General features: G+C 44.3%; 2 protein-coding genes and 1 long non-coding RNA gene across 10 annotated transcripts in view; 1 reads left to right on the top strand and 2 right to left on the bottom strand.

The window, feature by feature from the left end:
• Positions 1-9,950, bottom strand: part of LOC122389441 (mitochondrial inner membrane protease ATP23 homolog) — a 45,038-nt gene extending 35,088 nt beyond the window's left edge. Inside the window, exon 1 of one of the 6 annotated variants that reach the window (XM_043381506.1) lies at positions 9,892-9,950. Coding sequence is in view for 1 of the 6 variants with exons in the window: in XM_043381498.1 (XP_043237433.1) it covers positions 9,892-9,909 (18 nt within the window). In the remaining 5 variants the exon portion in view is untranslated. Of the gene's footprint in view, positions 1-9,663; positions 9,815-9,861 lie in introns of those variants that run through there. The other 5 variants (XM_043381498.1, XM_043381499.1, XM_043381510.1 and 2 more) reach the window with 5 other exon arrangements.
• A 7,780-nt stretch (positions 9,951-17,730) lies between these two features.
• Positions 17,731-21,186, bottom strand: LOC122389440. 3 transcript variants are annotated; one of them, XR_006257976.1, is made up of 4 exons: positions 20,240-20,354; positions 19,171-19,274; positions 18,828-18,968; positions 17,731-18,318 (listed from the first exon to the last, which is right to left on the bottom strand). It is a non-coding gene; the product is annotated as an uncharacterized LOC122389440 (long non-coding RNA). The 3 variants fall into 3 exon arrangements; XR_006257974.1 differs by having other exon boundaries at positions 19,232-19,274; positions 20,240-20,348; XR_006257975.1 differs by lacking the exon at positions 19,171-19,274 and having other exon boundaries at positions 20,240-21,186.
• A 1,308-nt stretch (positions 21,187-22,494) lies between these two features.
• Positions 22,495-25,207, top strand: LOC122389439 (oxidoreductase-like domain-containing protein 1; the record flags this gene model as incomplete). The annotated part of the gene is made up of 2 exons (XM_043381496.1): positions 22,495-22,526; positions 24,426-25,207. Coding segments are annotated over 2 exons (315 nt in total), but the record flags the coding sequence as incomplete, so codon positions are not given.
• Positions 25,208-27,858: the final 2,651 nt, after the last annotated feature.

Raw genomic sequence — 27,858 nt, 5'->3', positions numbered from 1 at the left:
TCTGAGCAATCTTTGCGACAGGGGAAGCAGGGCAGGGTGATTGAAGTGATAATTCGAATCCAATTGCACCCTACAGCTAAACACAACTGGGCGAATGAGACGGAATGCATACAGCCCGGCAATGTATGCCCTTGTGGCTTATTTAAGCATTTATAACGTTAGCTAGGCTGGATACATAATAAGATAAAAGATAGTATTACGATGTTTTTGCCCAGGTAAATAGCTTCACGTGTGTCCTAGCTTGTGAAACTGAAACGAGAATGTTGAATAACAGCCGAATCGATATATGAAGGTACGGGTTTCACTGTTATTATAATAATTGTCACTCTCGAAATCCAGGTATTTTCAATGATTCAACAGCCTTTGTTTACGACAGTCTTTGTTTGTTTGCGATGGGTGTAACTTCCACACCTATGAGTTCTGGTCGAAAATGTTATATTTTGTCAGGTAGCCCATAGCCTCTGGCTTCGGGACTGTAACTTTGATGAGAGAGAACATTTGTGGATTGTCGACAGTGGGGCGCCTCCCTGTCTGAAAACTAGACTGCTTCTTTATTGCAATCAGTTAATGATGCATTCATAGGTACTGTCTTAATGCCATTGTTATACCATTAGGTAGTCCATTTGCGCCTCTGCGGGCAATTGCCATGGTCGCAATTCACATAATTTGAAGTAGGTGTCGTTCCTAAAAGCGGGGCATCCCTCATACAGATACTGAAGGATGTTTACACTAGTCGTAACATTTCTGACGGCGCAATGAGCTCTACAAATAAGCTTATTTCTAGAGGTTGAATCATAAAAGGTACTTCCCAGTGGTAAATATTGTTTTCGAAATAAACTGCTATATATATGCCATTGAATTAGTGGTAACGTTGGTGGGCCGTACAATAAACATGCAAGCATATGCAATATCTTTGGGCATTCAGTGGATTATTGTTGTTAGTTACTACCGAAATTTTATTAGCTTTGCCCGATCTGAATGCGTCGCCACGAGGAATAACGTCTTGTGCCGACCTGATGACTAGTGTAGCGTCGACGTATATTTGACCCGTTGAACTCTATTGATTTCCGATACCCGACCACTCGACTGACAGCTGACCGATCACTTGTGACAGCTAACTCGGCGAGAAAAACGTGTACTTTAGTGCACTGGCGACCGTTTCAAGTCTGAATTTTACGTTATTTGCACAGCATGGCCGTGCGCTCCTGCCGACGCCCGACACCCAAAATGAGTAGTCACCGAATTTTCTCGCACCCGTCCCAGGTTTCAGTTTTGCCTCGGATTGGTGTAACGGCCGCTATATTGCGTAGACATGTCAACCCTATGGGTCGCGCGGGCGGTAGATACTTGATTAAATGGACATCACTAACGGGATATTTCCCGCAGCATTGTACATTGATTGTGCCAGGTTGGCACTTGAACAAACTATCCTATTTGAATCTGGTAAATCTAAATGGTTAGAAGATCTGCAAAATTTATATCAATCACTTCAGATATTACTTCGAAACAGGGTATTTGGTGTTCATCCGTTGTTATCGCAATGGTTATTGCTTTGACGTTGATCGCTATAACACGATTTAAAATGAGCGGTAATAATTTAGTGGGTAAAGCCCAATAATACATCAGCACCGTATAAGTTCTAAACGCATTCCCTTGTCGTTGTTTTAATTTCAGTGCTTTCGTTCATGTTGTTACTGGTTTTACATAGATTCCTGACACGTAAGATTTAACCGACTTCCTTTTTATCTCTTACGTCCCTTTTCCAAACCCTGGCTATCCAACATAGGCATCGGTCAATGATTCGATTAGAGTTTGTGATCCGCCATAGAAATAACCGTCAGGAACGTTCAGGATACGTAGAAACAATATGCCACCATCGTTCAGTCGCCGAGCAGTGTTGGTCGCAAAAGCCGGCGATTCGCCCCTGGGCTGGTGCTAGTGTCACCGCGCGCATTGCATTCAGCATCAGGCCTGCAATGATGGACGCCGATGAAATTCTAAAATTTGTTTCGAGTGGCGCTGCTCGAGTATTAAAGAAGGGTACGTTAGAGCTTCATTAGGGGAAATCAACGAAAATGCTTGATCCGAAAGAAAAGTTCCGATATGAGACACCATTGATTACGGCATAGGTCATATTTTATGACATATTAAATATATTTACTTAAATAATCTTTTATGAATAAAATGTAACAAAATAAACCTATTCATATCATATCTTTTTTTTTGCAATCGACCATCCTGTGTTTTCTTTGTGCATGTATGTACCTAAATCTGTGCTCTCAGCTACGATCTGAAACAATTCACCCAGGTGACAATAAGCTGATGGTATTATTTATAACTATGGGTTCATAAGTAAATACATACATGCTTTTGAATTTATCCACCTCTTTTTTTTTAAACAGGAATACTACAGTTGAACCTTTGTAAAAGGTCAATCGTATGCCAACTAGCACCTGCCAGTTCGCACTTGCAATTTGCCACGTGTTGACCATGAATGACTGACGTGGGACGTGGTTTTGCCTCTGACAGCCCATATGGTTGACTGATGTGTTTTGCATCGGACAACCCATATGCATGGGTGATTGACGTGTTTTGCATCGGACAAGCCATATGGCTGACTGACGTGTTTTCACATTTGTACGTACTAGATGTCGATTTCTCAAATTCACGCCGCGATTACCATAAATCTTTTTACGATCATCACCAATATTTTAACTTGTTACCAAGAGTAGGTATATTTCACCAAAGCTTGTAAATGCCGGAATTTACACCTTACCATTTATAAGCCGCATGCCAACTATGTATAATTCGATCTTACATAACCTCTGGCCCTATTGGTATATGTAAGTAATTTTAACTTGCAACCAGCCAGATTGTTTGTAGGTAAGATCGATATTATGTGACTGGTATTGCATCTTTTCTTAAATCATGTCTCTATTTTGTTCATTCCTGGAAATGATACTTTAATTCTGGCAAAATAAGATTAATGACTGTTCATAAATCACAATTTCTTATTATTGAAATTAGCGCGCTCGCCAATCATTTGATGGTCGAAACCATTGAAAGTAAATCTAGCATACGATTGAGAAAATACGACATTTAAGTACTGAATATCTTTATTAAACGCTGGTGATTAGGGGAGATCCGTGTAAGACGCCCAGGGTCGGTAAGAGGCCCAATCGCTTTTTTTACCAAACCAATAATGTTATTTATTTTTTAATGTTCTTGTAAAGCAGAAGCCCTCTTGAAACAACAACTCACGAAACCTGAGGTATCAGGTGCGTCGCAGCGACTTTTGGTAAGCCTGTTTCTGTTTTTGCCCCTTTACTTGCTAGATATATGCATCTTTATCACCCTTATATATCTGAAAAAACAATGACTATCAAATGCAATCTTATCTCATCGAAATTGTCACATGTTAGCTTCAGAATAGACCATGTTCTGGTGCGCTGCAAATGTCTCATAAACCATACATATTGTGACGTTAAAACACTGCATTTTTTTTAAGAGGCCCTCCCTTCGAGGATTATAAAACGCCCCCCCCCCCCCCCGATAAAAAACGCCCCCGATGCTAAAACGCCTGCACCTGCGGCAGGCGTGGCATTCTTTTTTCAAGGAGTTTGTTTTTGTTTCTTTTTTTCTGTTTCTTTTTCTAGAGGTAATAGGTACAATTTTCGTTGGTCATCAGCGTTTGGTTGTGCTAGTTTTCGCATTGTTCGAGCGCTTTGGAAGTGTTATTGGTTTCGATAACACCGTATTTGCTTAGCTTTTCGAAATAAAAGGCCTTGCAGCTGTGTTCGCAAAACGTCTTTTACAAGTCGACTTGCCTTGTTAAACGCCCGAGGGGGGGGGGCGTCTTACCATACCCATAGTGTAAGAGGCCCTTTTGCAACTTTTTCCAAAATGTTAAAGTTTATGGTTTGTGTACCCCCTAGATTCATTTTGAATGCAAATATGTATGGGAAAATGATGCATGCTCACAGCGCATGCACACGTTAGCTCTTAAATATTATCAGTTGTCTAAAAATAGCAACTGAGCTTAAGGGGGGGCCTCCTGCACCACTCTCCCCTACTGCTTATGATTCTTTTTTTTTACTGCTAATTTCATTTGTTCGTGAAATAGGCCATTTTACACGTAAATCATGCGCTATTCTCGGGCGATTCTGAGAACGAAAGATAGCAGTCACTTAGTTTAATCAATAGCAATATTGGAGCTTTGCGTTTGTTCTAGTGTATTCTGCAGCCATCGTGAGAAACCTTTAACGAATCTATCCCCTTTATAAGCCGAATATTGAAAATTGCAACCTCCGATTTTATACTCTTAATTGCATGATGAAATCGTCAATTTCTGAATAAAAAAACCTCCAATAATCCTAGTACCTACTTTTATGAAAGTTAAGTTGAAATGCACACAAAATGCTTAGACCCTTTTTTACAAACATTGATAGCCGGTACGCCATTCTCGCGGTGATTCTGTGATAGCCAGATAGCAATTAACAGTCGAGGATTATGAATCTACCAATTATTGAAATTACAACCAATGACAAACCCCTTTTCATACTTCAAATATTAACGAATCTTACGTTCATTTTTATGTACCTACATATTTAACCGTATGATAAAACGTTATATACAATCAATATTAGGGGGAAATTTCACGATTGCATTGAAACACACAACTTTTCCTTTTGACAAATTAGATAATATGATGTGTAATCTGAAATTCATTTGGCAGATCTTTATGTCCCAGCCGTTATAGTTCATTTGGTGATTTATCATTGTAGCGAAATCTGATTGAGTTTTCCGATAATTTAGGATCTACTCTACCTTATTTTTAATTGGTCGGGAAGGCGTCAATAGCGGAGTTATGCTATACATATAATATGTCATTTCATATCTTTATGGCCAAGTCCTTTTCAACGTGGTTAAATCTAAATTAAATTTTAGTCTTTCAATCATCGAAAATTTCCGCGACTGCTAGGTTGAAAAGTACACGATTACTTCACCTTATTCTAATTTGTCACAAAGGCAATATAGCTGATACATGTTAAATCAAGTGTCATTTCATTTTGAAATAGAATGGTGGGCAAAACAAAGGAACCCAAAACATGCATCAACCGTACATTTAAAGTTTTATGCAGTACAAAGGTATAATGTAAATGAATAATTTTTATGGGAAGGCAATAATTTATATTATTGAGATAAGATCAAAATGAGTTAATGTACGTATTTGTAAATGCACAATGCACACATTACTGAGTTAATCAAAACAAGCCTCCCGCTAATCGCAAATATGTGAATGTTACGATCGAGATGGGAATTTACATATTTTCATTGCATGCTAAGTTCAGGCGAATCCTTCACTTTCGCTCAACATACTCACAATTCACTCAACTTCAGATAGGCATTGTCCATCTAATATCAACATACTCACAATCTCGCATTCCATTTTCATTCTTTCATTCAGCTTACACTCTCCATTCTAGAAATGCATCATTCATTCATTTAACATACTCGCACCAGCTCGAGAAACTTTTTCCTTCTTAGCGACTCGCAACATTCTACACTCTCGCTTCTCACCAATATCACTCGTCACTCACTCAAGTTTTCATTGTTTCTCATTTTTATTGCAGTCATAGCAAGCTTTTGCCTAACAATTTTGGCTGCTGGTCTGGCTCGATTGTTCCTAGAAGTTCGGATATTGAGCGGAGTAAATTTAATAAATTTAAAATAATGGCACATCAACCGTTCTTTCAAGATTCATTCGATCGTTGCGACTTACTATCAGCCGTTTGATTTTTACAATTTATGATTTACAAAATCTCGTACTGAACACGCGCGCTGGATTTACTGTGGGCCGTCTCGCCAAATGCAGTTTAAGTCTTACGTTAGCGTCGTACCCCATACCAAGATCCTATTGCTCAGGATTAATTGAAAAACGTTTTTACGACTTACTGTTAGCCGTTTGTTTACACAGTTTAAGATTTACAAAACCACGTACTAACAAGCGCTTCGGTGTTATTACGGCAGGGCGTTTCATTAATGCAGTTTAAGTCTTACGTAATGGCGTGCCTGACCAACCGGATGAAAAACGTTGTTCAGTCCTCGAATTTCACTTGAAAGAACGTTTCCCGGCCGATGCACCATTTATGTAGGGGGGGCTCGGGCCGGTCCTTTTGGCCTTTCGCAGCCTCCCCTCTGATTGTTTTACTACTACACTACATGATGTCCGTGTTAGGCTGAGACGTCTCCCAGCCTGTGCCCGACTGCCACTCGGGCCACGTACATCCCAATGTCTAATACTACTATTTTACGTTAAGTTACAATGCATCGTGGTACCAGTGTGAATCACTCCGCCATTTTGAGGCACACCGCGGTTGGTAGCGCGCCCTTATGGGTTTAGGAGTGAAGCTCCTGGCCATTGATGACTTTACTAATGTACCGATAAAGTTAGACTCCGCTCAATCACCGTTCTCCTCCGACTCATCCCGTTACCAAAAGCATCTGGTCAATTCAACGCCCCATTTATTGTTCATAATTTCGTGATGTGGTCATAACGGACTGCGCTAATTTGACGTTTTCATTTTAGAAGCCTATTTCCTACCGCGAACGCAATCTACCCTAACAATACCCTAACGCCACGCATGCTAACCTAACCCTCCACCCGCTTGCTCCTACCTATCTATGGGATGTGCCTTGAGCCCGCACAGCATCCCTGCGTAGTCGGAACCTACCTTCGAGCCAGCTTACCAGCAGCGTGGATGAGGTCGGGTGCAGCGTTGCAGCCTGGTCGGCGTACAGGCACTGACCCCGTTCTCACTCCCCGCTGCGGTTATATACTCGCCCGAAGGTGGATAAGTCCTGTCACTCGGTCTGAGGCTAAAATCGATCGGGCGACAGTGACTTACGGTTCTGACTACGCTGACCTCGACGTGGTGTTTCTAAATGTCAAAAGGCGAGCGAAAACAAGAATACCGCGAGCGAAAACAAGAATACCGCGATTACGAATTTCTAGCTATAAACCAAAAGGCACATACCGCGATCCATTTTAACAAACATACCGCGACACACCTTACAACAGTAAGATATCCCCGGAGATCCTCTGGGATCTGGAGGCCGACAAAGGAACGCGCGGGCATAGTAGAAAGATAAAAACGTGTCGGAGTCTTATAGATGCAAGGTCACGGTTTTTCACCCACAGAGTCGTGCGCGATTGGAATGCCCTCCCAGATTGGCTGGTGAACGAGGAGTCCCTGGTGCAGTTTAAAAAGGGACTGAAAGCCGCACTGGGCAGTAGATTGTACGAACACACAGGATAAGAGAAGGCAAACGATCCACATCTCATCCTTCATCCCCCCCCCCCCCCCAGGTAAGCGCCCCACCCTTCCCAAGTTGGGGCGGGGTTATACGCGCCTGGGCTACCTATCATATTCCGCCCTTACCCCCTAGGTAGCTGCTGCCCGCCCTTCTCGAGCTGGACCGGGTGGACTAACCTAGGTTACCTATCCTGACCTTTCCTTCCGAGAACGTATCACATTTCGGTACCCTCTTTTCTCATTTACATAATTGATCATCTTGTCTAGGATTCTGGCACTTAAAACACGCACCAGTTTTCTTTTTTTTTCAGTGTTTTACCAAATGCAGACGCACCATTCCAATTCCTTGCCTGAGGTCCAGCCATCTGCCCACCCAAGGAATTGGCGCGTCTCTGCACGCAATAGGTTTCCACTCCTTCCTTTACGAGCCGAGGTTGTGGAAACCTAACAGGTGAGTTTAACAGGTGAGTTTACATCAGGCTCAGATTACATCTTCATCAGAGGGCCCTGCCTTCCCCAATCCCAGGGGTGTCGATTTTTCAAAATGGTTGGGGGTGCTCAACCCCTGCACCGGGTGAAAGATTGTAGCTTTGCCATGGGGCACAACCGTACCTACAAGGCATGGTTGTGTATCCCCATAAGGTACTGATAATCCCGGGATTTCCACTAATATTTCCCAAAGGTTGAACGTTCTTCAAAATCATTCTGCTCGTCCTAGTACTTGGCTACCTCATTACATAAACATCTTTCCGAAAAAAACGCGTACATTTGCCGGCAGCTCGGCAGCAGCCCCGACACCTCTGTAATAAGGTGACAGAAACCGATGACCGCGATTAGCACCGGTGCAGCAGCCCCTGCGGTCCGCAGGGGCGGACATTGCGCGGGAGGCAACGGTATAGCTACGAGGCTCTGGCGTTTAGACGATCACAATAATCGCTGAAAAAAATAACAGGTGATTGCAATTCGATATTTATGGGTTTACGATTTTCCTCAGTGGCGTAGCCAGGTGGGCCCGTGAGCCCCCCCCCCCGCCCCATCAGGTTCAGGGGCCCATCGGATTATTCGGGCCTGAGGGGCACTGCGGCGCCAATTGGCCACTGAGGGTCCACGTTGGCTATATTTGGACTCAGAAGGGCCCCACAGGGCTCGTAAGAACACCTCATGGGCCCAAAAGTACTAACATTAAGATCTCCATAAGGGCCCCAAGCCAGCCTCTGAGGGCCACTTGCCGGCCTCTGGGGGTCTTAACCGGCCTCTAGGTGGCCAGCTCTAGGAGCTGCACACCCGCCTGTAATGGCCCCACACCCATTTCTCTGAGGGCCCCTATAACGGCGACTGTGAGGGCCCTCACCGGCGCCCCTGAGCGCCACACCGGCGTCTCTGAGGGCCCCACACCCCTAACTCTGAGGCCCTATACCAATGCCTTTAAAAACCCTACATGGGCGGTTCTGAGTGCCCTTGACAGTTACCAGCGACCCTGACGGCCCCACACAGGTGACACGGAGGGTCCCAGCGGCGTCTGAGCGCACCATGCCAGTCTCTGAGAACCCCACAAGGCTCCTGAAGGCACCGGTGACCTCTTGATATCTTCTTGTCGGCCTATGAAGGATCCGTTCCGTAACAGCAGTTCTGAGGGCCCAACGCGCGCCTGTGATTGCCCTAAACCAGTGTCTCTGAGAGCCCCCACACCGGCGCCTCCAGTGCGAGGGCCCCACATTGCCATATCTGAGGGCCCCACACTAGTGCCTCTTAAGGCCCTATATCGGCGGCTCTGAGGGCTCAACATCGTAGCTTCTGAAGGCCCCACAAGTGCGCATGTGACGGCCACCCTGCCACCGGTGACATTTGAAGGCCCCACACCGGCGACTCTGAGGGCCCCATCAGCGCCTGAGCCCGTTCCGGTCTCTAAAGATGACCCCACAGGGTTTCTGAAGGTACATACCACCGGCCTCTGATGACCCTTTGCCGGCCTCTGAGGGCCCGTCGCCGGTTTCTGGAGCCCCCTGCCGGCTTGTAAAGGGTACGCGCCAGCAGCTCTAAGGGTCCGACACCCGTGTACGACGGACCCACACCATCTTTGCAACTTAACGTTTTTTTTCGCCCTTCTTCTTAAATCTAAATTTTCTTTTCTTTACATCTTTATTTCATGCCTTGTAAATTGCGTAATTGTTTTATTTTTAGTAGTGAACTACTGCAGAACAATTATTTTCCTCAAGCAGAGTTATTGAGGGACAAAACCATTGGGGGTGCCCGGAAAACCATTGGGGGTGCTCATTTGAGCATTGGGGGTGCTGCAGCACCCCCAAAGGTATACAAATCGACACCCATGCCCAATCCTGATACCCACACTGACGCCGGACGCGTTTCACTGAATAAATCTGAAATTTAAAAAGATAACAACTCCAAAATCAGATCAGCACAATAACGACCTTTGAAGATCAAGCAGTCATTTGAAAATAATGCAATTTTGGAATTAATGACTTTGGATTGATCCAACCGGGCCTTGGATCCAACCCATAAAATGAGTATTGACAGAATACAATACAGCTCTATTCGGTTGCCGTTTTAATGCTACCGTTTCTCGAATGATCATTGGCTGAATTAACGTGACCCAGCTCTCCACCAATGCAAAGCGAGAAATCCAAGCAACCCCACGTGACTTCCATATCAGTTGGGGAAACTACGAGGAGCCAAACAAAAATTGGATTAGCCAATCAACGGCTGGAGTGGGCGGGGCGATGACCATATATGGTCATAAAATCAGACAACTTCATCTTTTCAATGCATCCTAGCATTCAAATGAAAAAATAAGGCATAAGAATGTTTTTTAACCACACAAGGCCCACACTCACTCGGTGCACAATTAACTGGCGGCTCTAAATCGCAGAGTTACAACAGTGCTGCCAGATGGGGAAGGCTGCAATCCTCCATATCAGTTACAAAAATCCTCCAGATTCCTCCAAATCCTATTGGTAGATATAGAAAGGCGGTCTTGGACGCTGCGGGGGGCTATACCCCCAAAAAAGTTTCACCAAATTCTAAAAACTCATCGGATTTCGAGTCCTTTCGCACTGCTGTGCAGTTTAAAAGATACTTTTTGTTATAAAAGTTGTTGAGTTTTCGTTTTATCTTAAAAAAAAAGAAAATTTTCGTCGATTTCGGGCGCTGCAGGGGGGCCGGGGGCATTTGCCCCAAATGTCCCCCTTAGATCCGCCAGTAGTTTGGTACCCTCGTAAATATAGCTACAGACTGAGACATTCTGCAGTCTCACGGTGATAAAGGACGTGATATATCCTAACGGGTAGGTTGACGCTGGGCAGGAAAATGCCTTTTAAGTCTTGAATTGTTATATTTTTCCATGAAATTGAATATAATAATCGGGCGACAAATCCTCCAGATTTTCCTCCAGAATCAAAAATCCTCCAAAAGCGAAATTTGTCCGCAAATAGAGTTCAAAATCCTCCAGATTTGCGGAAATCCTCCAAATCTGGCAGCACTGAGTTACAACACAAAAACCCTGTTTACATAGCATTTAGACATTTCCCTAGATGGCTTAGAGATATCACAAAACTGGCCAGTGACCTTTTGCAACTACACAAGTGACTGTATTCAATGCTACAAAGACCACTTTCTCGGAATTCAGGCATAATACATCAATAAATTGCAATAAATAGGCTATTTTCGGCTCGAAAAAAGGGTACTATTTCATGCGTACAAAGACTATTTGCAAGCACCATATCTGCTGCCATATCTCCCTGCACCCCCTCGTAAACACTTTGCCATATTAGCTAAGTAAAGCTATATAAATCACAATATATGCAGATATACTTTACAAAAACAAAATATAAAACGATATATAATATAAACAAAAGTAAGATATAAAAGGCTTGAAAGAAAAACATCTTAGAAAACAAGTATTTGGCCCACCACTAATATCGAGTACTGCTGTCTCTCGGCAGACAGCTCTGCACTAGGGTGTCTCGAAAGTGGGGTCAAAAAAATTAATTCACTTCCTATAGCAAAAACCACTTGCATCTAGCCTTATTATGACATGAAATGATGATAAAAGAATTTTCATTTAATGTTAAGAACCAGCGCACCTCGACTATCGTAACCCTTTCCTGACAATTTCAGGCGTTGCAGTCCCCATAGGCTTTCTTCGGTGTTATTTTCACGTAAACCTTATAAATGCGTTCTCGCTTCAGCTTGCGATCTTTCAACGAATCAATACAGTTGTTGCATAAACATTTACTAAAACACTTTCCTAGCGCAACATATCCAAAAATTGCTACCTGAGTGATACTCATCCTGCTGACAGTAGGTTATGCTAAAAGCTAATATCCATGTCGCTGACTAGGTAAAATGCAGTAAGAATGCCAACACACATGATATACGGCGTTTTCTACGTTTCTTTCTTGCTCTTGAGCGCACTCCATTCCATTTTTTTTTTTTGTCCGGATAAGTGGGAGGTCGAGCCTTGATTTCGCACGGCTGACATTGATATCGGCCGTCATGGCCGACACGCTTCTGCGACACTATTTTGCGCTAGCAGCATTCCTCTGCTTCAGGAATCATCGGAGAACATCGCTTCTCCACGGAAGCTGCGTGCGAGGAAGACTAGCGGATCCAGATTTCATAGGCGCGGGAGCCGGGGGGGCAGTGGGGGCAGCTTGCCCCCCCAACTCTGGGGCCGTGGGGGCGGTGCCCCCACAGCTTTGAGACGGAATACCACACTTTTTTTGCAAATGTTTTCTTTTTTTTGTTGAAAAAGCAGAGGGGTGAAAAATAAGTGGCCTAAAACCGGTGAGAAAACTAGATTTGGGGGTACCCTAGGTTAATCTCTATTATGGTGTGCCCCCCCAGTCGGAAAGTAGTTCCCGCGCCCCTGCCAGATTTGCGTTTTTTTGGGGGTGGGGTGGGGAGGGTAACTCATGTAGGAGCCAAACCTAGCGTACCCCCAAATCCTATTTTCTCATCGGATTTAGGCCACTTATTTTTCGTCACAGCCCTGACACGATGAACATTTTTTAATTAAAAAGAAAAAATATAGAAATGGTAACCCACCCGACCCATGCCTTTATACCTATCACTTTGTATAAACACTTCACATTGCTTTTGTCGACGCGTTAACCCGCTCCGGGTCGGTGCTTGGCGCAACCTTTGCGGGCCGGGAGGTGGTAAAACACCCCGTTTAACTCGGCTCCTGGGCCACGCACTGACTGAACTATGGTTCATTGTCGTTGGGGGGGGGGGGCAAACAGGCCACTTTAGGCCTTTGAGGGGGCATAGCCCTAAATGCCCCCTCCCTGCAGATCCGCCCGTGTAAGAGACCATTAGAGCTGGAGGAAGCTCTGCTGGGTGGACATTCAGGACCGGGGCCACGGTCTGGTTACGGGTACTTGGACCGGGCTTTGCCATGGCCTGATAATAAATGAGGAACTTCACCACCAATGCATACATCGACAGTCGACACCATCACGAGAGTTCAACCAACACTGGCGGCCGCAGCCCCTCGAGGTGAAACTCACCAAGCCTCCAGGCGGCAGAGGGCGTCGTTCTCGTCCTCGCCAAGTGGCAAGTAGGCTCTGGACACGAGACGGCTCACAATTGTGGCTTGGGTGGGTACTATGATTATGGTTAGAGCAGACGAAAGTTATCACTGTGCTGCTGCCGCGGTCGGGCTCGAGGGGCTCGAGTGTCGACTAGGCGTCTGTGGCGCTAGCGTGTCTGGTTCGAGTTCCGACTGAGATTATGGGCTGGTGCCGGACGTGGTTTGTCCAGAGTTTAGCTGCGCTGAAGCGAGGGTCGCATTACAGGCGTGACTTTAAAAAGTGTATCGACAACGTCTACACTAAATAAAGTCAATTAACTTTCGACCTGAAACTACGATTAAACTCTTCGCCCACGAACTCTGCCTGAGACTTTCGTGAAAACCACCGTATTATTACTGCCACTAACACCAAGCAAAACCAATGGAGACTGCAACGCCCGAAAAGTAGGTGCAAGCTTTTGGAAATCGCGACTGCGCTTGTTGAAGACAATGGCTCATAATTTTTTAATTGCGATTTTCGAAACCAGCAGACTCGATTGCAAATGTTTTGGACTATAGGCATGTCAACTTTATTTTTCGAGACACCCTACTCTGCACTCTGATTGGCGGAAATCAAGGCTAACTAGTGCTGGGCAACGAAGTATGACCAAGTACAGCATGCTTAGGAACGATGATGACGTAGTTGGGGGTGGTAGATTTAGCGTGAAGACCCATCAAGAGATGATTTCCTGGCTTATTACTATTGGCAAAAATAGCGAAGTTGGGTTTATCAACAACAACATTAAGGGTTCTTTTCTGAAAATATAAAAGCATTCATCCTAGACTTTTCTAAAAACATCAAAATATGACTTCTAAGTGTATCACTTGAACCGCCACAAAACAGCTTGAACGCCGTGGCTCCCTAATGACGTCATTTTCTGATTAGCAAATCAGCGCCGAGCAAGGCTTACTCTGATTGGTCAGAGAAATATCGGGAGTTTTATGTTGAGGGGACCGGAGTGCGCCTTTGGTTAGGAATTTTTCACGGCGGTGGTAAAATCCTCTGGCTTAGCTCTGGCTTGTCTAGCAGTGCCATCTATAATAGAAGTCTTCAACTAGCAGTTTGGCACTTATGATCGCCTAGATGACGCTACCAATCGGTTTAGGTATTTGACTTGATGAATGAGCGCAACGTGATTAGAGGTAATTAGGTACTGACTCTCGAATCTGCTTAGAAAGTCATTTAGAGCGTATGTGATACCTGCTACCAAATATCTTACGCACTCAGTTTCTGCTTGGTGTTTCCATGCCTTTTGAATCGATCAAGAAAATGTCACTGCTCAGAGGTTGAAGGTAAGCGGGAAAAGGGGTGTTATATATTTGATCTTTCTATAAATGAATGCAGAATATGAATAAATGCAATCCGCTAAATGTAAGCCGCAAGGAGTGCATCGAACATAACAATCAGCTTTATTTTCATCGTTTTCATGGAAACAACTCAGGGGTGGAGATCTGTCAAAATTTCAGCGGGGGTCCAGGCCGGGCAGATGGAGGCGGGCTGGATGAAGTACCGTTGACTTACATAGCAGTAATTCGTTTTCAGGGGGGTCCTGACACCCCGACCCCCCCCCCCCGAGATCTCCACCTCTGAAACAACTTAGTCTTATGCTAAAATGTTGGGCAAAAACTTTGCAATATTCAACTCATATGATGCCCAAATGTACGACATACAATTCATTTGAAGCCCATGCGTCGTTTATTATCAAAACTACATAACATGAAGAGCGTCATAAACTTGGCAGGCTTTTTCTTTTTGGTGGCCAGCACTCCATTACCACATTTCTGGATTTTGTATTTGCTGCGCAGCATTTGTCGACATGGCGGAGGCCGAACACCTGAAAGTAGATCGAGCTGGCATGTGAATCTGGCAACTCCTATGTAAACGGGGCTAAGGTCAATCAGCGATTGGCAAATATGGCGGATTGAAACAGACGCGCCAAAAAATGTAAACAGTACGGTGGTTTAAAAATGTCATTATTTTTATTATTTTGTTTATGGTTTTTGTAATTGTGGTTAAGTTATAATTTTTAAATTAAATATCATTGTTTATTGTAATAAAATTAAATCCTTTTAACAATTTTCTTTCAAAACACCAATCCATTTATTGAATGGCCAGCTGATTGTGACGCTCAGAACCTGCAGAAAAGCCGTTTTCCTATCGCCATTTTCGAGTTATTTCGCCGAATTTAATCAAATCACGCTAATTCCTAGTGGAAAATGGAAGCCTTTTCTCTCCGATAAGTGGACGCGATACCGCAAGTACCGGCTTGTTATACCGTTTTTCACCCTTAGTAGCAAGGGCTGCATTTATGCCCATACATGGTCATCAAAAGTCCATTTATTGACGCAATCAATTTTTTTATTTTCGCCTCGTAGTTTCCCCAAGGGTGAGACTAAATGCTTACTTCGAAATCTAAGCTGCGTTGCGGCATTGGCGGTTATGTGCGGCGTGTATGCCGCATGATTAGTAAGCGGCGACCACTAAATTAAAAACTCAATAGCTTTGGCCTGTTTTCAATGGATAACACTGCATACCAAAAATGTCTATCGCTCTCGTCATAGGATATTTAGATTTAAATAACTAACTTATCTACATCATCGTTTTGAACCAAATTAATACTTTCAACTTGACCCTCGCCCGTATTGGTGTTTTTTTCCAGCCGCGAACGTATAAGGTATAACCCCTTGCCGTTTCGCTCCTGATCAAGCTAGAGCTTCGCGGAAAAAACCAGCGTGTTGCCCGTGACGAGAGGAAGCCGATGATGCCCAATTTTAAGGTCCTAGGTCATCGGTTGACCTTCCAGGTCAGGTCAATGACCCAAAAGGCGGGAAAATTGGGACCTGTTAGAACGTCGTAGTGTGGCTGCCATGGGGTTTTCCGGGGTGCTGATCACGAATATCGTGTTAGTTTTGATCATAGATGATGTCTTTAAGCATTTAGACCAGCATCGGGTCAGGTCAGGTCAGGTCAACCGGTAGGGGTCGTGATGGGTATTCGTAATAACTAATACGTGTCACCGCTTCTGAAGCTTCGTAACATGTTACGAATGCACCAACACTACTTCGTAAATGTTCAAATGGTTGCTAAATTCGAAATCAGCTCTAAAAACTAGCCTAAAAACATGTAAAACTCGAAAAAGTGAACCGAGGTCACCAAAGGTCAATAACCTGACCTGACCTTCAGGTGACCTTGACATCCACCCTTGTGCATGGGACCAACATCAAATCACATGTTTGAACGTTTGAAACCACGAAAAGCTTGCAAACGCGCGGCTAATGCGAGCCGACATACGCGGAATCGCGATTCCGGCCAAACATGGTCTCGGAAAGTAGGTCACAGGTCAAAGGTCATTTTGGTCTGGGTCATGAAATTTTCAGGGTGGGTGTTAAATTGATCAATGTGAGGGTACTGAAAGTTTCGTCGCGATCAGCCGCGAGTTATTCGCGAAAAACCTTAGGGGGGTTGCATCAACCCCCCCCCCCCCCTGTGCGGGCGAGGTCATGTTTTGATAGCAAGACTGAAACAGACTTTTTTGGGTAGCCAGGAAATCGCATGCCAGAGCCTATTCAAATTCTTTTATCGGCCTTTATATGCATAGGTGGAGAATTGTGACCAGCTGGGGGTCAGGGAGACACCGGTTGGTCACGTGACTCGGAAACAAAAATCAGCTGATAGAGTGGCGGAATTGTCGTAATCAAACACGAATAATTCCGGACGATAGAGCGGCAGTATAGGAGTTTTCTTCACAACAGGCAAATATTGCAATGTTTTATCATTCTATGATCAAGAAACGTTCATAAATCATATATTTCTTCGATGATCACTGCCGCAACCGACACGCACATATCGTAGCCAGCGCATAAAGTTGTGCTTTGCGATATTGTAAAGAGAAGCATTCTATATCTTGCTTCAACCTTCTACTTACGCTTTTATAATTACGAAATACGACAGCGACACCATACGGCCTATCGACGCTATGCAACGCCATGGAGTGTCCGGCCGCACTCTGCCGAGTGTGCCGAGATCAGAGGCGGACCATCCGGGGCACGTCCAGCTGCACTGCCCGGTCGCTGGGAGGGCGACACCTAGCGCCGCTCTGGCCGCCCGCTTCCGCGCACAACTTAGCTACCTGCCCCTGGCTACGCTTGTGGGAGGGGAAGGAGAAAACCAACAACAGTCTGATGAGCCAATGGAGTCTGCGAGCCACGCCAATCAGCGCCCTTCCGCGCGCAGACGGGAGCTAGAGCTATTCATCTCCTTTCCTGTTTTCGCTGGTCCGCCAGTCACCAGCATCGTTCCGTGCTCTCCATCGTCGCGATTCGGCCGTGTTGACCTTTTGTGCGTCAGCAACAACAGTGAGAGAGAGAGAGAGAGAGGGAGAGAGAGAGAGAGAGAGAGAGAGAGAGAGAGAGAGAGAGAGAGAGAGAGAGAGAGAGAGAGAGAGAGAGAGAGAGAGAGAGAGAGAGTCTCGGATCACGCCAGACAAGACAGCCACATGGGTATCTAATGTTTATTTACTTTCCAGTGATCGCAGGCGTTTAGTTGTTTGGAACCGGATATGATCAGTATTTGACGCATTTCTGTTATCTGTATGATAAAACTGAAAAAAGTGAAATATATCCACTTTAATTCACATATCGCTTTTGACTCATGGCCCGGCTGCTTGATTTTGCCACAGCGTACATAGTACATACACAGCCGATCTCGGTATGTTTCTGTTCCAGAACAGCAGCTGCAGCGGACACCAAAAATGCATTCATGTTCTGACAACTTATTCCAAAGATAGTTACACATATTTTACGACGAACGTTCCAGAGAAAGTATTTTTCGCTCACAGATGCTCAGCAAGAAGCGCGCGATTGATTGCAACTAGCACGCTCACGATTTCTAATATAGCGCTGGCCAAAACCTGGCCCTTACATCCAAATATAATAATATTAATTCCAGTCTCTGTCCTATTTACTACTTATTAGCGCATCGAGAGTGAATGATACCACGGCATAGCCGTCATATTACATAGCACAAATTGCGAGACGACGTCGAGACCCGTATCGGTGTATCCTTCACATCCGGCTGTCTCGCCTCCACTCTCAATCAACCCTGACACACCATCAACCGAGCCGCGTCGGCTCCGACCATCTTGATCCCCGCACTGAAATCTGATGGCCGGCCCGTAATTTCATCCTATCCGTCAGCGCGCACTACACCCGAGCTCAGCCTAAAGTGCACTGTGCGGCCTTCTCCGGATGACGCCTCTGAGCATGGCGCTTGACTTGCACCTGGATGCATAGAGCCTCTTGTTCGTGTACGGCCATTATCATTTCAGGAATCGGATGGTCTCGGCGGTGGCGGCGCTGGTCACCGTGGAGCCGTTGAAGACACAGTCAGCTCGAGCACCCGCGACCAGTGACCTGTAAAGCAGCGAGTCGCGGCACATCACGACGACCGTCACGTTTCAGTCACGAAGGCCGTTATAGAAGTCACGGCGGCCGTCATATGCCAGCCGCTGCGACCATCACATAGCAGTCACGGTGACCGTCACAGGTCACGACGGTCGTCAAATACCACTACGAGCCACGGCGACAACGACTCATAGCTCATGATTAACGTTTCCTGTCGCACACTCAGCTAAAATAACATTACATTAGCCTGTACACACATTTCTCACTCGACAAATCGAAATCCGAACCTGAGACCCATCATACGTCACGACACTTGCAGCAGCACCCGCATTTAGCAGACACCCCATCCCGGCAACACAAAAAGTTCCCCCGAGCCACCCACCTATAGGTGAGTGGTCCTTATAAGGACGCGGCGACGGGTCACACAATGCCATTACGTCACTGACCTAGTGACGTGGTACGATACAGCATGACCTGTGGTCTGTGGACGCCTTGGACTAGTCCACACAGTTACTGACCTGGAGATGATGTGATGGTTTCTGGACAATGTGGCTGGATACACGCGCCACGTGGCTGGCCATCACAATGCTACTTCCTGCAGGTGACGTTCTACAGCTGGGATCGAACCACTGCCTCCTGAACCACTGCCAGCAATGAACCTGGTGAAAGATAATATGGTCAGAACTCAGAATCCACAAAGCATACCTACAATAGAAACGACAAAGCCAGCCACATGAACACAATGGCAGAATGTTATGCTAAGCTTATCATGTTTCCAAGACTTTTAGTTTAATCGACACATAAGACTGCAATTGTCTACGTTAAACTCATCAGTCATCACATATCTAACAAAGTACTGACTTCCTGAGAAAGCACAGAACTTGTTTAATTATCAAGCAGCCTTTGTCTCCGTATTCCTCACACATTGAGCAGATGGTGGATGAGGTGATAACGGTGATTAAGCTCTGTGGAAAAGAAGAAGGAAATGAAGTCCATTTTATGCTAGAGTGTACCAAGCTAACAGAAGAAAGACAATGAAACCTAGCTCTACTGAGGCCATACGTGGAAGAACCCAACAAGGTACTGAAAGCATTCCTCTTTAACGAGGATAGAAAAGAGATGGAGCAGAACAAGGATGGACTCTACCAGCTCTGGAGGCTGAGGAGAAAACTGGTGACAGAGGCAGGTGACGAGGAAAGGGCTTAACCAACATCCTAAGCTTATCCTACCAATACCCTCCCACCCGACCTGTGTTTATAGGGCTACCGATGCAAAGGTGACAGCCCGACCACATCATCAGCATCAGCATCAGTCCTGTGACACTCACCAAACCCAGCTATTATGGCCATACTCCTGGGGGAGCTTCGGGCTTCCCACATAGGGTAGTTGTCTGTACAACCCGGAGCAGGATTGACCAGGATTGGCCAGAGGGGCAGGGCATGTACCTATTTCATGATCGCTACACAAATATACTTTTTTAGTGATATAATATTTTAATGGCTAATCCTTGTCAGCTTTTGTTTGTTCACAGCATCATTTATTTCTGGTAATTCATTTCTAACGCTCATTGCTGCAAGCTCCAAAGGCACCTACCTCAATGGCCATCCGAAGCAGGGGGTTGATACGCGGAGGAGAAGAGGATGGATTTGAGAGGGAGAACACCATGGAAGCGCGCAAAGAGAGAGCGGATGCACAAAATGAATCTAGGTATTAGGTTTATAAAGACTTGCGGTAGACTACATACTTCAAAGGATTGGTAATTGAGGCATGACAAATCAATAAAAACAAACAATGTACGGCGCCTTGCAGCTTGCAACAAACTCTGCACTGGTGATTTGCATCTCAACTAAACCATAGAACAAAAACTTAAAACAAAATCACCCAACCTGGCACACGAAGCCTCTCACAATAAAACATTATAAGTGCTTACCATAATACCACGGGAACGGTGTGACTGAAAAAATGTCTAATACCTTGCCCAATACCACCAAATCCGACAACAAAATCAACAAAATACACAGAAACCAATATAAAACTGAAGAGTGTTCTCAATTAGCGAAAGAAACGCCGTTAGACCAATCAAATGTGAGCACTGGCGTTTGCTAGCGAAAGCAATACAGAAAACTGTGCGCAACTGTGGGTGAAAATCATGGTCTGCAGTTTTCAACACCAAACCTCGTAAATGCCAGAGGTCATCATGCTTTACGACTTATATCAACAAATAGACAATTGAATTTTATTTATTATTCATCTTGAAATAGACACCGCCATAGGCTTGTTTTTTAGTAATATTTCGTTAATTTCCATAGTGTAACCTTCAGCAGCATGAATGGTAATTCATTCTAGACCAAAAAAATATATTCAATACCTTCTAAATTGCAATCAAATATACATATCTGGAAAGAAAATTAAATTTTGGTTGTAATACAGAACTTTCGAAAGCATATGATTGACAGTTTAACCAAGAAGCAATGATTTCGTTCAGAAATGTTGGGTTCTCAAAAATCTAAGTTCGAGACTCGGAAGTAATTTGTCAAAATGCCAGAGGTCATAGAGCTTAAAAATTTCTGATTTCTAATAGTTTAGACAATTTTGTAAATTTTGGTAAATGTTTTAGACACCGCCATAGGCTAGTTTTTGAAAAATACTACATTTAGTGGAACAGGGTGACCAAGGACACCAATGGCGGCTGTGTATTCAACATCATCTAAATTCAGTTTTTAACATTTAAAAGGCAACATAATGCACAGATTCTGAAAGATAATTTAAATTTGATGTTTTCTGACCATATTTAGAACCCCACATCACTGATATTAATCGATAATTTGTGGTAGAACAATGGCAGGTCCGGTAAGCTGAGGAGTTCAGCACTATGCTGATTTTGTAATTCAAGGAAACAATTTTTGCCCATGATATTGCTTTTTCATTTTTGATTTTAAATTTTAAGAGTAGAAAAATAATGTTGTCCCTGACAAACTCCTTAAACCTTAGAACCATCATTTTCGAAATGGCGGAGTTGGACAAAAATTTATTTTCGTTGTTACTTTACAGATGTTGATAAGCTGTGCTTTCTGTACATTAATTAAAAATATATATTTGAATAATAAAAGATATTGAAATCTGTGGCACAGTTTTCTTTTTTGGACTGAAGAGGTCAGCTGAAAATAGTGGTCAAAATACCTTAGTGTTGAAGCGGCAAACCGGTTTTACCTAGTTCTCTATATACCGTGCTGGGCCCTGTTTCACCGGTGATAGCAGCAAGCTACTATCAAATTGCGCGAGCTGACGTAATGTGATGACGTCATACTGCTGACGTAAGGGGCAATTCTGGCGCACGATTGCCGCAATATTGTTTTACGTCATCAGCTAAATGTTCGAAGTTAATGTCCAAATTTTTCCTAAACCCAACTTCTTTTAAATACATCATATTGAAAAAGTATATATCAAAAATATATATACTATCATGACTGCGTAAACACTTACTTTTAGGCTCATACGTCACTTAATGCCGCCGCCAAGGTCGCGGCAATCGTGCGCCGGAACTACCCATTACGACAACAGTATGGCGTCACGACATGACGTCAGCTCGCGAAACGTGATAGCAGCTTGCTGGGCCCTGTTTCACCGGTGATAGCAGCAAGCTACTATCAAATTGCGCGAGCTGACGTAATGTGATGACGTCATACTGCTGACGTAAGGGGCAATTCTGGCGCACGATTGCCGCAATATTGTTTTACGTCATCAGCTAAATGTTCGAAGTTAATGTCAAAATTTTTCCTAAACCCAACTTCTTTTAAATATATCATATTGAAAAAATATATATCAAAAATATATATATATACTATCATGACTGCGTAAACTCTTACTTTTAGGCTCATACGTCACTTAATGCCGCCGCCAAGGTCGCGGCAATCGTGCGCCGGAACTACCCATTACGACAACAGTATGGCGTCACGACATGACGTCAGCTCGCGAAACGTGATAGCAGCTTGCTGCTATCACCGGTGAAACAGGGCCCTGCTATCACCGGTGAAACAGGGCCCTGGGGGTGCTCGGGCGCAGCAAATCCGCCGCCGCCTAGCGGTGACCTTGACCCGCGCCGCCCGGCCGCGGCTCCAAAGCCAAGCCGGCGTGGCCGGCGTGGAATTGGGAGAGCTCGAGCACCCCCAGTCCAGCACAATTCTCCACCCGTGTTTATATGCACCAGTCGCATACAGGTACGGGATTTAGCATACGATTTCCAGACAATCGAAAGACTGTTTGGAGCCAACAAAGGAAGGAATGAGTGAGTTAAGTTGAAAGTATTAATTTGGTTCAAAATGATGATATAGATAACCTAGTTATTTAAAGCTAAATATCTTATGACGAGAGCGGTTGGCATTTTTGGTATGCAGTGTTATTCATTGAGAACCGGTCGGAGTGTTTGAGTCTTTAATTTAGTGGTCGCCGCTTACTAATCATGCGGCATACACGCCGCACATAACCGCCAATGCCGCAACGCAGCTTAGATTTCGAAGTAAGCATTTAGTCCCACCCTTTCCCCAACTGATATATGGCAAAACCGGCAAAACATGCAGAATGTCACTAGGGTCAAGTCTAAAAACTATCGCCCGAACAGCACTGGTGATGAGCGCGTTCGCACTTATGCTTGCAAAATGACGTCATGAGCTCTAAATCATTGGAGCAAGTTGTGCTGTTCAGTTCAGTGACCCTAGTATTAGCTAATGGATATTCGACCAAGGTTGGATTTTATTTTTTACGGTACAAACTCTGATTTTTTTTTCACTCCCTGGCCCCTGCAAATCTTGACTTTGCCGATCCATCCTAGCTTACAGCGTACCATTCCAATTCGATGATGTCACGGTTACATTCAGCGAAGATTCAGCTGACTATGTTCATTAACCAAAAGACCAAATTGAGGCTTGGCGAATATTGACGAAAACAGCGCGGCAGCAGGCGGTTAGGGTGGATGGTGAGTGGTGTTTTAAGGTGATTTTTATTTTTTAAGACACGTTTGAACTTTTTGGACATTGTTTATCACTCAACCAGTGTTCTATACCTACACTGGTTCTATACCTATACCATGACTTTGACTTAGCCTCTCGGCTACATGCTTATCAATAAATAGGGGGATGGGGGCATCCAGTGATCCATTTGTGCCACAGTTAAAGTTCATATCAATATCGAGGCCAGTAGTTCATACTTTGGTTCATATTTGCTAGGTATATGCCACACCAGACTTTGTAGGTCAAGATCTTCAGAAGATGAGGTTGTAGGTAAGGTGAGGTCAGGTTTCATTATGTTTTGTTATATATTTACTGTGAAAAGACTAATGTGCCATATTATCATGAGACATGGGCCATGTGGCTTCACTGCAAATCAGGTTATCATTAGTTATTATCCTGCTCCTGTAGGTACTGTGCACAAGCCATTCCTACTGCATCTATCATCAGCTGCTGCATACAAGCCCAGAAGCTTACAAGGGTCTGGCTTAAATGAATATGTTTTTGTTTTTCTTAGCTGATTGAAAGAAAAATGAATGTTAAATGAAAAATAAATAATAAAAATAATAATATATAATAAATAATAATATAATAATAATAATATAATAATAAATAATAAAAAAATAAATAAATGAAAAAAGTTTTTGCCTGGTCTTAAGGCAAACCTGACAACCATATTTCATTTTTCAGGTTCATACAATCTTATTCATTGTCATTGAATACTGCCAGCCCAGCAACCTGACAGATATGCATCACACTTACTAATACATTCATGCTAATAGGCTATTTTGCAGTCACTTATAGGTGATGACCTATGTAAATTGATATTTGTTTTATATGATGCTACATTAGGTACCTACCTACAATCATATTTATATTTTTTATATCTTGCTCTTCATAGCATCTCATGGTTCACAGAATATTTCTGTTGAAGAAAGCTGGTCACATTTTGTCAGAAAACATTGGCTTGTACAATGCAAAAAATCACAATTCATTCATCTTTGATGTTTTGAATGCTTCAAAATATGCTGAATCAAAGAAATTGTTTGCCTATTTTTCAACTAGCCATGTGTGGCAATCCAGTACATCTCACAAATGCACTTCATCTGCAAGTGTTCCTCCTGAGCGGCCGCCGGGCGCTGGATGTCCCCCGAATGACCCGACCGGCCAGCCGGAGAGCGCCTCGGCCGACGGCGGCGACGACGCCCGGCAGCCGCCTGAGCCGCCCACCGTTTGCTGCATGTCCGGCTGCGCCAACTGCGTCTGGATCGAGTACGCCGAGCGGCTCGCCGACTACTACGCCGACGGCGGTGACGCGGCGCGGCGCGCCATCCGCGAGCACGTACAGGACCCGAGCCTGCGAGCGTTCCTGCTGCTGGAACTTAGGACCAGATGATGACCCATCCCAGCCCCATGCACAATGTGGCAAGAGCGATGGTGGCAACAGCCATTCGAGATAAAAATATACAGAACATGTTTGTTCCTGACTAAAAACCGTAGAAGGCAGTGTGCAGCGTATGCACCCAACTTTCTTAACACCATTGGATTGTTACAGGGACTTGTACTGTAGACACAGCTCCATTCATACTGCGGCCCGCGTCGAAATGCGCGCCGCGCGAATCGCTAGTGCCCGTAGTTCGTAATGTGTAGTGGAATTTGCTCGAAATGTGAATTGCCCAGCCGGTGAAATTTTAGTTGGATGTACGATTGAAGTGAAGCGTCTCCGCGTATACATGATAACGTGCTGGAATGACTGTTCATAGGTTGCCTGTGATACCAACGCCGGAGCGAGAAGCCATGGAACTTGTGTTGTGGTGCTGTTATGCTGCCGGATTGTTGCAATATTCAGTTCGAATTAATTATGAAATTTTTCTTCAATATATATTTATAATGGATATTGTGGTTCTGATCACGCGGATTGAACTAAATAACCAGTCGCTGGCCTGGCTGTATTAGTTAGGAAGTAACACGTGGGTTCCGGACAAAAAGTCAAATGATAAAAGGTAAAAGGATGTTTAGTCAACAGATTGTCTGTCAGACATAACGTCAAAAGCAAGAAGTCAAAAATCTGAAAAGTCAACAGGTGAAAGGTCAACAAAGAGGAAAGTCAAAAGACAAAAAGTCAAATGGACATAGGGTCAAAAGACAAAAAATAAAAACGGCAAATAGTCAAATTGCCAAAAAGTAAAAAGTACCTACAAAAGTCGAAAGACAAAAAGTCAACAGGATATAAAGTCAAAATCCAAAACATCAAAAGAACAAAAAGTAAAAAAAAAAACAAGTCAACAGGATATAGACAAAATAAAAAGTCAAAAGGACAAGAAGTCGAAATCCAAAAAGTCAAAAGAATTAAGGTAAAGGGACATAAAGTCAAAATCAAAAAGCCAAAGGTCAAAAAGTCCAATAGACATATAGTCTAAAGCCAAAAAGTCAAAAGACAAAAAATCAAAGGAACAAAAAGTCTGACAAAAGTCAAAAGACGAAAAGTCAACAGGAGATAAAGTCAAATTACGAAGAATGAATCCATGAAAAGCAGTGGCGCCGGAACCGAGGGGGGGGGACTGCGTGAGGGGGAGGGGGAGCCCCCTCCAGCTTTTCGGCTGGGGGGGGGGCTCGTAATGTATTTGAGCCCCCCCCCCCCCCCCCCAGCTGGAGGAATCGAAATCGGAAATCTACCAACAAATTTCATAGATTCATACATAGGCGCGGGAACCGGGAGGCAGTGGGGCCGTGGGGGCGGTGCCCCACAACTTTTCATAAGGCCAGGAACCGTTCGGGCAGCTTGTCCTCCCCAAATTAGGGGTTGTGGATCACAAAGGAAGAAAGCATGTAAGTGAAAATCCAACTGTTTCACTGGGTGGGCAACTCATTTGGCGGATAAAACTTTTATTCCAGGTTGCCAAAACGGTAGTTTCTTCACTCAGCTGAGACGGGATATCTCACTTTTTTTGCAAAGTTTTTTCGTTGAAAAGGCCAAGGTGTGAAAAATATGTTACCTAAAATCGTTGAGAAAACTAGTTTTGGGGGTACCCTACTGATCTCTATTATGGTGAGCCCCCCCCCCCCCCCCCACACACACACACACTATGGAAGAAGTTCCCGCGCCACTGATCGCATGAGAGGGTATCAGTAAAATTTGACTATCTCGGAATTTTGATATCGGTGACCTAAGATCAGGTCAATTCTGTGACCTCTCCATTATAAGTCAATGGGAGAAAATTGAGATAGGTAATCTTCTTTTAGCCGAAAACACCCTCAAACATCGGAGCAGAGGTGAACACTGAACATGACACACTGAACCGGAAAATTGCACCTGTGACCCTATTATGCCTCTGAGGTATCTCAGGTCATCAACAGTTTTTCTTCAAAGTCTTCAACAGTTTTTGTTGAAAGTCTTCAACAGTTTTTGACAATAACTTTAGATAGAAACATGCTACAGCGCTGAAAACCATAGACGGCGGAACGGGGGGGGGGGGCACCGGGACACCGTGCCCCCTTTGATTTTGGCATTTTAACATTAGCCCAATGGGCGTTGCATGGAAAGAATGGGACCAAAAGTCGCCAGTGCCCCCCCCCTACTTGAAGGTGTTCCGCCGCCGCTGAAAACATTATGAATGTATTGAGCTCAACAATACGAATCGAATGGCATGCAACATGACTCTTTCCTTGACCTTAACCTGAGGTCAAATTTCCAAATTCACCTTTTCAGGTCAACTTATTGTTCATCAAACACGTCTCAACGAGACAAACGCGATGCCGGTAAAGTCGGCGTAATACAAGCTTGGAGTCGGAAGTTATACAGAAACCTTTTCCGCAAAAATGTCAAATTTCGAGTTATTGCCCTCTGGAAGCTAAACCATTGAAACCTGAGAACAATACCTACTCAGGAAGACCTTTCAAAGAGCTATCGAAAGCGTTTTTGCACAGCGCTGTAGCTCTATTGGTTCCCGGCCTATCCGCCAGTTTATGAAAAGTTGTCAAAATCGGGAACAAAAATTCGTGAAAATTTTACCTTTGGTAACCTCCCAAGGACCTCAGCGATGACCTGATAAAAATGACCTTTACGATTCTGAAAGATCTCATAGCAAACTACCTATTACTTTTTACTGCGTCTTTCTTGCTTGCTTATTTTCCGAGACAACCTGGTGTGGCCAAACAGCCGTGACACTGCGTCACGGAGGGATAGCTTGAAATGAGTCTACTTTTATTCATTAGAACGGCTGCCCAAAACCAAGAGCTGTGTTTTTGCTTTGACCTGGAAGGTGTTAATACTCGACCAAACACTCAGTGAAGTGAGTCATGCCTCCATGGATGGGATCAAGGGTGGGATAAAAGACCCTCGGTTGTCCCTACGGCCACTAACTTATGCCTACCTTGCTATCGTATAAGTGCGGCGAAAGGCAGCAGCGCCCCTTGCGTGCAGTGATAAGTTGTAAAAGAATGTTGCAACAGTAACATTGCAATGCCTCCTCTGTTGCTGGCTGCCAGAATTCGGTCTGGTACAGACAATAGGGCGGTCTCTGCGAGGTGCCGGGAGCCAAAACCG

The sequence above is a fragment of the Amphibalanus amphitrite genome, unplaced genomic scaffold (assembly GCF_019059575.1).
Source record: "Amphibalanus amphitrite isolate SeventyFive unplaced genomic scaffold, NRLGWU_Aamphi_draft 000358F_arrow, whole genome shotgun sequence".
Lineage (NCBI taxonomy): Eukaryota > Metazoa > Arthropoda > Thecostraca > Balanomorpha > Balanidae > Amphibalanus > Amphibalanus amphitrite.
The sequence above is the reverse complement of the archived record's forward strand: the minus strand, read 5'-3'. Positions and strand labels throughout refer to the sequence as shown.